The 14,047-nt window shown below is 43.9% G+C and overlaps 1 protein-coding gene across 2 annotated transcripts; it reads right to left on the reverse strand.

Annotated features, from left to right (window-relative positions):
* Positions 1-2,216: 2,216 nt before the first annotated feature.
* Positions 2,217-8,090, reverse strand: Tmem254 (transmembrane protein 254). 2 transcript variants are annotated; one of them, XM_048339153.1, is made up of 4 exons: positions 7,938-8,090; positions 4,573-4,676; positions 4,378-4,437; positions 2,217-2,554 (listed from the first exon to the last, which is right to left on the reverse strand). In XM_048339153.1, the coding sequence occupies exons 1-4, from the start codon at positions 8,025-8,027 to the stop codon at positions 2,434-2,436; spliced, it is 375 nt and encodes a 124-aa protein (XP_048195110.1). In that variant the 5' UTR covers positions 8,028-8,090; the 3' UTR covers positions 2,217-2,433. The 2 variants fall into 2 exon arrangements, with proteins under 2 accessions (XP_048195110.1, XP_048195109.1); XM_048339152.1 differs by lacking the exon at positions 7,938-8,090 and adding an exon at positions 7,542-7,760.
* Between the last annotated feature and the right edge of the window lie 5,957 nt (positions 8,091-14,047).

Consider the following 14,047-nt stretch of genomic DNA (forward strand, 5'->3'; position numbering starts at 1 on the left):
CTTCAAACTTCAGACCCTCCTCCCTTCCTTTCGGTGGGCTTGCTTAAGTCCTTTCACCCTTGCTGGGATGCACTTTGGGGGAGGGGTTCTCTAAAGTGAGTGACCTCCAACATTTGTTCACTAAGATTCCCTCCAGAAGCTGGGACAACTCCCTAAATAAGATGATAGGATCTTGTATGTCTTGTATTAAAAAGAATGGCAGAGCACTAGTCTCTTGCTGGTTTACCAAATGCTGATGGAGACACCAATGTCCTTCTACTGGCCCAGTGAGCGTGGGAGTGCTAATGGGCCATGGCGGCCCGGGAGGCCATTATATCACACATCCCACAGCCAGGGCTTGTTCCTCTTGGAGATGGAAACCAAGGCTGGTGTAAGGCAAGAGCTCTATGACTGAGCTGCTCTCCTAGCCTAGACTTTTTTGTGTGCTTGAATTCAGGGCCCATGCTGTCTCAGACCTTTGCTGAAGGCCAGTGCTGTACTTCTTGAGCCAGAGCACCATTTATGGCTTTTTGTTGGCTAATTTGAGGTACATCTTATGGACTTTCTGCTCAGGCTGGCTTTGAATTGTGATCCTCAGATCCCAGCCTCCCAAGTAGTTAGGATTATAAATGTGAGCCTGGTTTATACTTCTTTGTTAGTGACAAGCTGATATTTGAAGTGGACAGCCCCACAAAGAATCATATGTGGTCAATACTTCCAAACAGCCAGGTGCTGGTGTTCCCACCTATAATCCTAGATACTCAGGAGGCTGAGGCCTGGAGGGTTGAGGTTTGAAGCCAGCTCTTGCAAAAAAGGCTCTGTGAGATTCCGCCTCTGAAATATCCACCAAAAGGTGGGTTGGTGGTGTGGTACAAATGGTAGAGAGCCAGCTGTGAACAAGCAAGCTGAGTAAAATAGCTCGAAGCTCCTAAATTCAGGACCCTGTACCAGCAAAGAAAATCTGATAAATACAAAAAGAAAGCCCTTTACTTAGAGAGTTAATTCACAGCATTTTAATTCAAGTTAATCTTGTTTGATAATCTGACATATTAGGTGTATTGGGGGGCAACCCCAATCAACAATACCCCCTCTAGCACACTCCCTACTCCACACCTTCTTCTAGGTTTCAGTGTTCCATTTTCATATTCACCCACATTTACTTTCCCTACCTCTTCCCACCCCTGTCATTTTTTAGTATGTATTAATTTTACCAAGGGGCTTTGCTATGATACTTCAGAATAGCCTATAATCACATTTGCTTTCCATGCCCAACCTACTGATGAACTGCTTTCACTCAGATTCCTTATGCTAGCTTTGTAGATGGTTGCACTCTATTTTTATTATGGTTTCCTAGCTACTTTTCATCCATTTTCTCTCCCTCATCCCTCTAAAACAGAGGTAGGGGATCTTTTTCTAACAAGAACCATTGAAATATTTATGGTAGAGGTAGACAGGCTGGGGCAGCTGAGGAGAAGTGTGATTTCTTGTACAGTGTGCAGTTCAGAAGATCTTGCTCTAGACGGGCCCAGGGGAAGGAAAGCTGTCTACCATGTGGCCTGAGAGAAAGCAGCATTGAGCAGGAACCAAGAGACCCCCTCAGGCTACAAGGCTGGGTTCCAGACGCCACATGCAGGGCAAAATCTCTGGCTGGCATCATGGCAGGGCGTCCCCACCTGGCTGCTGGGTCTCAGCAGGTGCTCTGGGCTTCTGTGTCATCCCTCAGCAAGGCCTCTGTTTCTCTGTAGTCGAAGTGAGGTTTTCAAGGATTAGCTCCTACCTGCCAGGTGCCTAGTACATGTTTGTGGAATCCTGGTACTGAGAGAATGTCTCTTTAACTTGGTCCCAAAAGGTAGGAAAATAATTGAGAGAAGGAGAGATAGTGGTGGTGGTGAAGGTTATGGGTTGATTGGAAAGTGGGAGCAAAGGTGATCAATGGGCAAACCCAATATATGCTCCAGCTGAGGGCAGACAAGCACCAACACAGCCAAAGCCTGGGGAAACCGGTCTTGCGCCATCTGGCAAGCTAGTGAGTTTGCAGAGCTGGAAAGCCAGAATCATTTCTGAGGCTTGAACTCAGGGCCTGGGTGCTAGCCTTGAGCTTTTCTGTTCAAGGCTAGTTCTCTATCACTTGAGCCATAAGTCCACTTCCTGTTTTTTGGGGTAGTTAATTGGAGATAAGAATCTCACAGACTTTCCTACCAGGGCTGGTTTTGAACTGTGATTCTCAGCCTCCTGAGTAGCTAGGATTACAGGCATGAGCCACAGGTACCCAGTTCTTTCTTAAGGAACAACTGACCTATTCAAGTTTAATCAGAGCATAGGAAAGAAAGATGCCTAATTAGGGGGTCTTAAATAACTTATCAGGATGGGTGCTTCATAGAAAGTGGAATGATCAAGTAAACCTAGCACCCCCAAAAAGAAGACATTGAATGTAGAAATGGTGAGAGTGTACATTCAAGTGCGTTTTTGGTGCTTTGGTCGATAAGCGATTAAGATGGAGAGAGATGCTATTCCAAAGAGAAATGTCTGCAGGAACCAGAGGAGTTGAGTCCAGCTATCTGTGATTCCTTTAGACCTGCAAAAGAATGAGCAAAATTTAAACACCAGAAATTTAATTATATAGTTCTATTGAATTGTCGGGTGAAATAGTGCCTATTTTTCATTGATAATTTCCATCGTTTTACTGGGTTTATTTTGCTGTGTTTCACTTGAAATTGAATGCCTAGGTCATACTATTGTCATCTTTCTTTCTTTCTAGATGCATCTCAAATGGTGCACAGCTCCAGTCGGGCTGTTATTTGGGGGTAACTGTGAAGTGCTTCTGACCACTGGATGGGGTCAAAAGCTCTACTATGTCTTCAGATTCCTCGCCCCTCTCCTCCCCCGTACTGGGACTTGAACTTCAGGCATGGTGGTTTTTCCACTCAAGGCTGGCACTCTACCACTTGAGCCACAGATCCATTTCTGGCTTTTTGCTGGTTAAATGGAGGTAAGAGTTTCATGGACTTTTTCAAATAGGCTGGCTTCAAATGGTGATCCTTATATCTCAGCCTCCAGAGTAGCTAAGATTACTAGTGCCCAGTGAGAGTGAATGTTTTGGAGATAGACCAAAGGAGAATCTTGGCTTTGCCCCCAATTGGCAGTGGCCTGGATAATTACTTAGGTGCTTGCAGTTTTCTTGTATGAAAAACAGTATGCATCTCACCCAGTTCTGATAGGTTTTATACCACAACAGATGCAAGGTATACAAGTCAAGCCCAAACACCAGCTTCAAATCAAACCACTGGGATTGGGACAAAGGAATAATATCTGAGTGCAAAAATTGGTTCAGCCTGCTAGGTGGGAGTAAGGAAACATGGCTGTACTGGGAAGGGCATGCCCTTGCAGAAATACTACATAGGAGGGACAGGAGGCTGCTTATCACGAGCTGTGCAGACACAGATGGTTTAAAAGGAAGCTTGCCTGAAAGGCCCAACTGCATGTAGACGAGATCTGTGCTGGGCAGTTCCTACCCAAAATAACCTTTTGGGCTAGAGGAATGGCTCAAATGGTAGAGTTTCTGTCTAGTAAGCACAAAGCTATGAGTTCAAACTACAGAACCAGCAAAAACCAACGAACCAAACTAAAACAACTATGAGCTATAATTTTATTTTGTACTTTTAGAAATAACACAAAAGTGTTACTTTTTTTTAGTGAGTTACTTTTGATCAGACCAAAATGATGAGTTACAAAAAAAGTCTTGTTATCACAACCATCTTTTGTATTGTACCATAGTTTCTGTTTATGCTTAAAGTACAAAGGTAAAGGGAATTTTTTCTTTTAAAGCATTCTCTCAAAATCTTAACCTATGTGGGCATCTGCTGAATAGAGAGTCAGGTTTGGAGCCTCTAACTGTACTGTGTCCCATAATTATCTATGGAGCCTAAGTCTGAAGCAAGCCCCATTAAGATGTCTGAGTCTGGAAATTAGATATTAAACTTTGGATACATTTCTTGTACTGGATATTAAACTTTAGATATTACAGACTTTGAAGAAGTTTCTCAGGTGATGTAGGCAAAATCAGGATGAGAAGCATCAGCCTAGGCCAGTAACAACTCTTCAGCAAAACAAAAGACAGACCCTAACCTTTTGTTGTAGTTAGGACTACACAGAGAGCTTTTAAAACACAACAAAACTCATCTAAATAACTAATTAACCAACATAAATGAATGGTACTCATTGATCAACTATTTACTGAGGACTCCCTCAGTGCCAGACTCACAGAATTAAGTACAGGGTATCTGGCTCTACCTGAGAGTTCTCTCAGCCTAGAAGTGTGTGAATTATTTAACTGTGCCTCCTTGCACCCTCCATTAGATACCAGGAGAAAGGTAACAGAGACCTATAATACATCCTTACTTGCACAATACCATAGCATATAAAGACTCTCCCACATGGATCAACCAGGCAAGCCAAAACCTGAAATAAAAGAAGCCAAAGGTTAGCTGAGTCTAAAGTGGTAGCTGCCTGTTGTTGAAATCTAACACAGAAATTTAAAAGAGAAAGGTAGCTTAGAAACATCAACCCACAACCCATTTCTGCAGTTCTCCTTACCCACTGTGTAGGAGAGTGTAATGGTGGTCTACCAGGTACCGTGTGAAGGACCCCAGGAGGCCAAGGCTCTGGTAAGGGATAGTCTGAGGCCAGAGGACAACCCACTGAAACATAACCAAAGGCACAAAATATCTATTAGGCTTCTGAAAAACAAGTTTTCCTTTTTTTTTTTTTGAAAGCAGTTTTCAAATAATATTGACTCTACAACTACAGATCAAAGAAATTATAAACAAATGCATTTGGTCCCCAGTTCATGACTTTTAGTTTCTGTTTTTAAATTTATTTCTTTTTTCTTATTTATTGACAAAATGATGTACAGAGAGGTTACAGTTTCATATGTTAGGCCTTGGGTATATTTCTTGTACTGTTTGTTACATCTTCCCTCATTCCCCTCTTTCCCTCTCCCCCCATGAGTTGTGGTTTACACCAAATGGTTTTGTAAGTATTGCTTTTGGAGTCATTTGTCTTTTTATCCTTTGTCTCTTGATTTTGATATTCCCTAGTTCTAATACCAGTATATACAGTATCCAGGGTACTCAGATGAGATATAGCAGGGACAACCACAGGAAGGGGATACAAGAGGATCATCAAGAAAAGAAGCTACGGTTTCACATGGCATGTTGAAAGTAATTACAACAGTGGTGTAACAGTCGCTTCCATAACATGGAGTTCATTTCACTTAGCACCATCTTATGTGTTCATAAGGGCATAGCTATTAGGCTCTTGTGATCCTCTGTGGTGACTAGCCTAAACCTGTGCTAATTATTCCCTATGAGGGAAACCATAGAGTCCATGTTTCTTTGGGTCTGGCTCACTTCACTTAGTATAACTTTTTCCAAGTCCTTCCATTTCCTTACAAATGGGGCAATGTCATTCTTTCTGATAGAGGCATAAAATTCCACTGTGTATATGTACCACATTTTCTTGATCCATTTGTCTACTGAGAGGCATCTGGGTTGGTTCCATATTTTAGCTATGACAAATTGTGCTGCGATGAATATTGTTGTGCTGGTGGCTTTAGTGTTTGTGGTCTTTTGGGTAGATGCCCAAAAGTGGGGCTGCTGGGTCATAGGGGATCTCTATATTTAGCCTTCTGAGGAATCTCCATACCGTTTTCCAGAGTGGCTGAATCAGTTTACATTCCCACCAACAATGAAGTAGGGTTCCCTTTTGGCCACATCCCTTCCAACATTATATATCACCCTGCACCAAAATCAATTCCAAATGGATCAATGACCTCAAAATTAAAAAAGATACCCTGAAAACACTAAAGGAAGGAGTAGGAGAAACACTTGGGCTCCTTGGCACAGGATGGAACTTCCTTAACAAAGACCCAGAAATGCTACAAATCACAGAAAGGATGGACAAATGGGACTGCATCAAACTGCAGAGCTTCTGCAGGGCAAAGGACATAGCTTGCAAGATAAACATAAAGCCCACAGATTGGGAAAAGATCTTTACCGGCCATACAATGGACAAAGGCCTCATATCTAAAATATATGGAGAACTAAAAAATTAAATTCCTCCAAAACAAAACCGCAAAGAACCAACAGCCCCCTCAACAAGTGGGCTAAAAAAGACTTAAAAAGAGACTTCTCTGATGAGGAAAGGAGAAAGGCCAAGAGACATATGAAAAAGTGCTCTACATCACTGGCCATAAAAGAAATGCAAATCAAAACAACATTGAGATACCACTTCACCCCAGTAAGAATGTCCTTTATCATGACTTTGTTTCTAAAAGCAACTTCATTGGATAATGTGTGGAGAGTAAACTATGTGCTTATCAGACTAAGTGTCCAGGCTGGCTCTTTTTCTTTCTGAACATCAGGAAAAAAATTATTTTATGAAGGTTGTTAACAATCTTTTAAGTGTTTATACACATTGGACATCTTCTTATTGCAGAAACTATGACTTGATTCAAATTCCCATTTAATTTGCAACACCTTTTTTTCCAGGGGAGAATGATAAAAGAGGTAACTTTGATCAAGACACATTGTGTTCACATGACATGCTGAACTAAAACTCCTTTATGTGACTATTTAAAGGTTAAAAAAAAACACACCAAAATTCCCTTTTCTCTCTTTTTTGTAGCTCTACAAGTGGGAACGATCTACCTCACGAGTTGGAAAATAACTTTATCAGGTTTGTGAAATTCTAGAAGGTTTCTGTAGTATCAACTTCCCCGCAGTCTATCTCGTAATCTCTGATAGCTTCATGAGAATGATCATGTGCTAACGACTCCAAATTATATTGTTCCATCAGATCCATCATTCTCTAAAACCAATGTGTTGTTTTACATATAAAATGAAAGCTTATGCCACTGCATTCTCCAAAACCGATGGAACAGAAGAGACAGTTTTCTATCTGCTACGCGGTATCTCAACTTGGAAGTCTCTAGCCAGAGCCACAGAATCATGGAACAGAAAAATGTTCTTAGAAAGCCACTGTGACACATGGGAGACCTGGACAGAGACAGTCACATCCGACATAGAGCCGCCAAGGATTCGGGCGAAGGCCCGTTCTCCTGGGAAATGTCCACAGTACCTCCCCGTTCCTTCACAATTAAACCAGCGTGCGCCCTTCACCAGCGTTGCCTTCAGACAGTCTGACCGGCCCGCCTCACAGAAGCCAGCGCGGCCTGCAGACCTCAACAGCAGTGCTCTAAACCCTACCCTCCGCTGAATCCACTCCCCCCCACCCCAAACAGAAACCAATCTATCAACTCGACTCCCCCGCCCCAGGCCTCGGAACCTCGGCGGGGAGGAGGACGCCAGGCCCCGACGTCTACAAACAGAATCCCTCGCAGGAGCCCACCCCGCATCCGGGTACACAGGTCACCTAGGCAGCCGAGCGCGCGTGCGCAGAAGGGCTCTCTTCCCCCCTCCTCCCCGCCCCTCACTCTCCAGCTCCCGTGCGCTACGAGGGCCGCGTAAGCCCAAAACGGATGCGCCACGCACCGAACGCCTTACCGCGGCGTAGCCCAGCATCAGGACAGTGACCAGTGAGGGCAAAGGGAGAGCTGTACGGAAAAAGGTGGAGGCATTCCGCCGGACCTCGGGCTTGGGAGCCACCACCATCTTGAAAGTCTGCGACTCGGAGCCGTCCCCGCCTCCACTCAGGAAAAACCAGGCGGGCCGGATTCTCCAGACCTAGAACACGCGAGCCGCCGGCTCAAGGGCGCGCCTGCACTTCCCCCCACCCCCTTGGTCTCTTTGTGCCCGGCCTAGAGTCCGCATTTCGCGTACGCGCCTTCTATTCCAGCCCCAACGCGCACGCGCATCAGCCGCTTCCAGCGGCCGTGGACTCCTCGGACTGGAGCTGACCGAGCCTTCCGTGGGCCGCCGGCCGCCGGCCACCGTCCTTACCGTGAAGTAGCTAAAGGACACGGTGATGACCGTGAACCAGAACAGGCTGCCCCTCCGGAAGTAGGCGGCGTCGCTTGTGGCCGGTGCCATCGTTGCAGTAGATGCGCGCAGCGTGCACAGCTGCTGCTGGCTCAAGGGAGAATCCTTCCCGCCACCGGGGGTGGGATGGGGGAGGGGAGGGAGGAGCAGGGCAGGGCTAGGGAGAACCTTCCCCACACAGTAGGGGCGCACGGCTTGGGGAGGATCCTCCCTCACAGGTGGAGGCATGGGCGGGGCTTGGGGAGAATCCTCCCCCCACAGGGGAAGCAGGGGCAAGGCTAGGGGAGAACTGTCCTCCCCTTCCCCCCCATAGATGGAGAAGATTGTGCGGTTTCAGAAACTCTGGAAGCCAGTTTATCTGTAGAGTGCCTGCCACACCCGCTCAAGGGCCTGAGTTAAAAAAAAAAATTGGCCTCCTAGTTATGAAGACATAAAGAACTACATAATAATTTAAAAATTTTGGCATTTGACATACAAAAATCAATACATGGAACAATGGAAAACAATGCTCAGATGTAGATCTGATGTATATCTGATCACCTATTTTGTAATGAAGGTAATGCTTCAATAAGGGAGGAACAAGTGGCTAATCCATCAATTTATTCTGAGCTATTTTATATATTTGGGAAAAAAGTAGCCTCTACTTTCCACTATTGAACACAAATCCACCACAAATGCAGCTTCCTAGGGCACAGAGATACATAGTCCTCCCCAGAAACCTCTGACTCCCGGCAGGAAAGTACAATTGCCTTTTGCAGAAGGGCTGCTGGGAAGGGGTGGATGCGATTCTCTCCTACTGAGCAGTTCAGGAGAGCAGGAAGGAGCTGCTGCATTGGGTACCTTGAGCCTCAACTAAGGTGGTTTTCCTAATAAATCCCCTTAAAGTTATTTCTCAGAAATTATGTTCCACAAGCTACCCCAATCCAGATAATACCAATATCTCCACTCAGGGAAGAGCCAAAGCTTTTCCATGACTTGGGAAGTTGGAAGGGGCCTGTTGTGACACTATGCGCAGCCCTATGCACATGATGAGATGAGATGCACATCCTGGACATTTCCCACTCAAATAAAATGCACGTTTTGGTGATGATTCTTCCTGGTTTTTCTTATTTGTCACAAAGAAACACTGCTTGAATGAGGGCTCTTCTTGATGTTCTGATTTGGTTCCTGCTAAGAAGTGGGTACTGAGATAAAACAAACCAAGAAAAGCTTCCAGAATGCCATTCAGGATCATAGACTGGGGAATGGGAATATAAACAAACTGGAAATATGAATACAGCATTGAGTGACTGTCCAGAGAGTCCAAAGCAGTGTGTGTGTGTGTGAGTGTGTGTCTGTGTAGAAAAAATGTGTGAAATTGAGTAAGGAAAGATGAGCTGGAAAGGCAGGAAGAGTCCTGATCAACAATAGTATTGGTTATTGAACTGAGAAGTTTTATTTGATTGCTTGGTCAAGGTGAGTTAGTGAAATTGTTGTTTCAGAATTTTTTTTTTTTTTTTTTTGCCAGTCCTGGGGCTTGGACTCAGGGCCTGAGCACTGTCCCTGGCTTCTTTTTGCTCAAGGCTAGCACTATGCCACTTGAGCCACAGCGCCACTTCTGGCCATTTTCTGTATATGCGGTGCTGAGGAATCAAACCCAGGGCCTCATGTATATGAAGCAGGCACTCTTGCCACTAGGCCATATCCCCAGCCCCAAACATGCTTTTTTTTTCATTGGGAGTTCTGCAGCTTTTAAGAAAGGGCCTGGTCAATGTCCCTGGATCATTTTTCTTAAAGGCTAGCACTCTGCGCATTGAATCACATCACCTCTTCTGGCTTTTTTCTGTGTATGTGGGGCTTAGCAATTGGCCATAGAGCTTCATGTGTGCTAGGGAAGGACTCTATCACAAGGCCACATGCCCAGTCCTGATTTTTACCTGTAATTAACTACACAAAACAGGGAGTGGACTTGTGGCTCAACAAACAACAACAAAAACAAAAAGAAACAACACAAACCAGTGCCAGTAGAAAAGAAGCACATACCTCTGTTTTCATTAAACAGTAATACACACACAAGTACGCACACACACACTAACACAGACACAGACACACACAAGCAGAGAGTGAGAGAGAGAAAGAGAGGGAGGGAGAGAGAGAGAGAGTAAAACTTGTTAACTCTTAGATTGCAAACCTATTCATAAAGAAGATTTTGGGATGGTCCACAAAGGCTTCTCTTGCCTATATGACCTGAGACTATGATGTAAGGAATAAAAAGGGCTCCGGGTAGGCATGACCTAGGAGGGTCTCAAGGGTGTGATAGTGGTAAGATGCAGTGTGTTTGCTTCACCACCAAAAATTTTTTTTTCAACTCAAGCAATGATGATCAGGGATGGTAAGCATTAGGGTTTGTGCAGAATTTTGGCCTAGTGATAAGTACACATATCTTGAGGTATTCAGGCTTGCTTAAAATAGGATTCCTTTAGCGATGGCAGATGTAAGAACTCCATAAACTGAGGCTATGCTTTATTTTTCTCATTGGTATACTTAATTAAGTGCTATATTGTAAGAGCAAAGGAGAAGCAACCGTTAACATTTATCTGGAGGGAACCTTGTCTTGCTCCTGATTTTAGAGGAAATGGCTTTAGCTTTTCCCCATTAAGAGTAATGATTGCTGTGGGTTTGTGGTAGACAGCCTTAATTATAGTCAGGAATGTTTCCTGGAATCTGAGTTTTTCCAAAGCTTTTATCATATATGGGTGCTGGAGCTTATCAAATGCTTTTTCTGTATCTAGCAAAATAATCATGTGATTCTGGCCCTTGCTTCAGTTGATGTGGTGGATTACGCTGATTGGCTTGCATACATTGAACCAGCTCTGCAAACAGGGAATGAATCCAGTTTGGTCATAGTGTAGGATTATTTTGAAGACCTGTTGAGGTTGATAGGCCAGAATTTTGTTGAGAATTTTTGCACCAATGTTCATCAGGAAAATCGGTCTATAGTTCTCTTTCCTTGAGGAGTACCTGCCTGGTTTGGGGATGAGGGTTATACTGGCCACATAGAATGTGTTTGGTGGTGAACTTTCTCTTTCAATTTCATTGAAAAGTTTGAGAAATATTGGTGTGAGTTCTGTTTTGAAGGCCTTGTAGAATTCTGCAGTGACTCCGTCTGGCCCTGGGCTTTCCTTGGATGGGAGACCTCTTATTGGAGTTTCTATTTCAATGCTGGATATGGGTCTGTTTAGGTTAAACTCTTCTTGGTTGAGTTTGGGAATATCGATTTTTGCTAGGAAATTGTCCTTTCTTCCAGGTTCTTGATGTTTTATTTGAATAGTGACTGATAGAATATTGAAATCTTATTTCTATATACTAAGTTTTTAAAATACAGTTCCTGAGCTTCATGGTGCTGGAGACTAGTGATATACCACCTGAACCATTCAATTTCTGCGTGGTTAATTGGAGATAAGAGTTTCACGGGGACTTTTCTGTCCAGCTGGCTTGGAACTGCCATTCTCAGACGTCATTCTCTGTAGTAGCTAGGGTTTCAGGTGTGAGCCACTGGTACTAAGATTTCTTTTAGACATTTGAAATGGCTTGTTATTTCTCTTATAATGTATGTGACCTTGCATTTTTAAAGATGACTACTAGAAGATTGAGATGTTATTGGTTTCTACTATGGTTTTGAAATTCAGAATATATCTTACAATAATGGAATCTGGCATATAAGCTACAATAGTAATACATTAGATTTTAGATACATTATTGCAATTACTACTGATATTGTTATAAATATTATACAAGTACAATAGGAAGACATTTTATAAGTATAGTTTATCTGAATTTGAATCCCACATTTTATTAGACATACATGAACTGTTGGAGAGATTTCATTCAACAGGTGGTTGGCAAAAGCAAATGCACATATCCACATTGTTGGAGTGTTCATTGACATCTATAAATGATGGAAAATGAAATCAATGATCTGATTCCTAGGCCACACACGGTGTCTATCCAGTTCTTACTTGTCATATAACCATTGTTGCCCGGTGGCTCAGTATGGGCCTAGACACTGGACATAGAAAGTTCCAGATTCTTCCTTAGCCAGGCCGAGCTGTCAGATGAGTTTCCTGGTCAGAATCCTGACTTCCCCAAGGGAAGGGGATCTAAGTCCAAACAGGAGAAATGCAAGCTAATAAGGCATTCTAAAATAAAATAAATTAATAAAAAGTCTCCTCTGTCTATGTCTCTCTCATTCTGTCTTTTGGACCCAGATTCTCCTATTGTCAATGTTGACTTGACAATACCTCAGGCAGTGTTCCCTTGTTAACCCTCCTACTAAGCTCCCCCTCCCCCCCTACAGTAATGGGATTAAAGGTAGGCAGCCCCCAGGGAGTTCTGAGAAATTCTGTGGTTTCAGTGGCCTAAGGACAGACCCACGTTTCTGCTCCTGGGTGACTGTGGGGAAGACCTAAGTCCTGAAGTGGAGGGTGCACATACTTGGTAGACTTCCTTTTAACCTTTTCATTTATTTAGGTTTCTTCTTTCTCCTTGACTGGGTAGCCATCCTGGTGGGTTTTCCTCTTCCTGTGCCTCCTGCTTGGCCTGCTCCCCCGTTTCCTCCTTGGCACTCCCACTGGCACATTCATGGCTCTCATCCCCTTTCTGCTGCATAACTTCTTTCCCATTAAAGTCCTTGGTGCTAACCTTGCAGCACAGCCAGTGCTGACAGCCAGGAGTGGATGAAGCAGGTTAGAAGGAAGTGGGAGGAGTCGGGACAGGTGGATCATGCCAGTGATGTTAGCTACTCAGGAGGCTGAGATCTGAGGATTGTGTTTTGAAGTCACTGAGCCAAGAAAGTCCTGAAATGCTCCGGTTTTTCTTTTGGCCAGGCTTGAGCACTGCCCTTGAGCCTCTTTGTGCTCATGGCCAGCACTCTACCACTTCAACCTCAGTGCCACTTCCACTTCAGTGCCACTTCCATATTTTTTATTGTTGAGTAGTTTATTGGAGGTAAGAGTCTCCCTGGCAATTTTCTGCCAAAGCTGCTTCCAACTGCAATCCTCACATACTAGCCTTCTGAGTAGCTAGGATCACTGGCTGGAGCCACTGGGTCTGGCTCTCTGAGACTGTTCTCTCCAATGAACCACTAAAAAGCCTAGAGGTAAGCTCTTGTTGCCCGCCTTGAGATAAAAAGCTAAGAGAGAGTGCTCAGGCTCTGAGTTCAAGCCTTGGTACTGACACCCATAGACACACACACACACACACACACACACACACACACACACACACACACACACAACGAAAAACAAAACAACCTCCAAGTATTTTTAAGGTCTATATCTGGGTTTGGGAAAGTACAGAGTTGAACAGTTGTGAAGAAGTTCCAGGTCCTATTTTTGCCTTCTTTGTAGAATCGAGGTTTTAGAGATTTTACAAGACAACTCGAATTCTTGGTGTTTTGGGAAAGGGTATATCTACATTGAGTAGGCAGGCCTGGAATTCTTAATCCACCTTCCTCATTCTCCTGGACAGGTGTCATTAAAAGCATGCACATGTGCTGGCTAGGCATGTAGTAGAGGCAAATTAGACAAAAATGATTTCATGTGAACAAAATATTATCTCATAATGTTGATATATGATGTTCTTCTGAGCTCTCCAACTTTTGATCTCAGTTATTGCTTATGTGTGTGATTATGTACTCTTATTACAGTGTCCAGAATCAACTGTGAACCAGGCAAGGCTTCCATTTTCCTACAGAGGATATACCATGCTTGCATATTATATGAACAACAATGAGCTAGGTGTTCAAATTCAATGTGGACAATTTCTAGGCTAACCTCTAAGTGAAGATAGAGCAATAATGAGAGGATGATAATATTCTAGAGAGTTCATGTCAGTGGGTGCACCATAGAAGATAGGATTTGAAAAGGTCTGCTTAGGTGAAGGCAGCAGATGGAACAAAGGTGGGGCAGACATGGGGTTGTGTCAGTGGGTGGAGCCACTAAAGGTGGATCTAGGGTGTGTTTTTCAGTGTCCTATATAAATAGAGGGTAGGGACTGGAGTTCTATTCCAAGCTGGGAAAGGCCCTGGACCA

Source organism: Perognathus longimembris, chromosome 2 (assembly GCF_023159225.1).
Source record: "Perognathus longimembris pacificus isolate PPM17 chromosome 2, ASM2315922v1, whole genome shotgun sequence".
NCBI classification, from domain to species: Eukaryota; Metazoa; Chordata; class Mammalia; order Rodentia; family Heteromyidae; genus Perognathus; species Perognathus longimembris.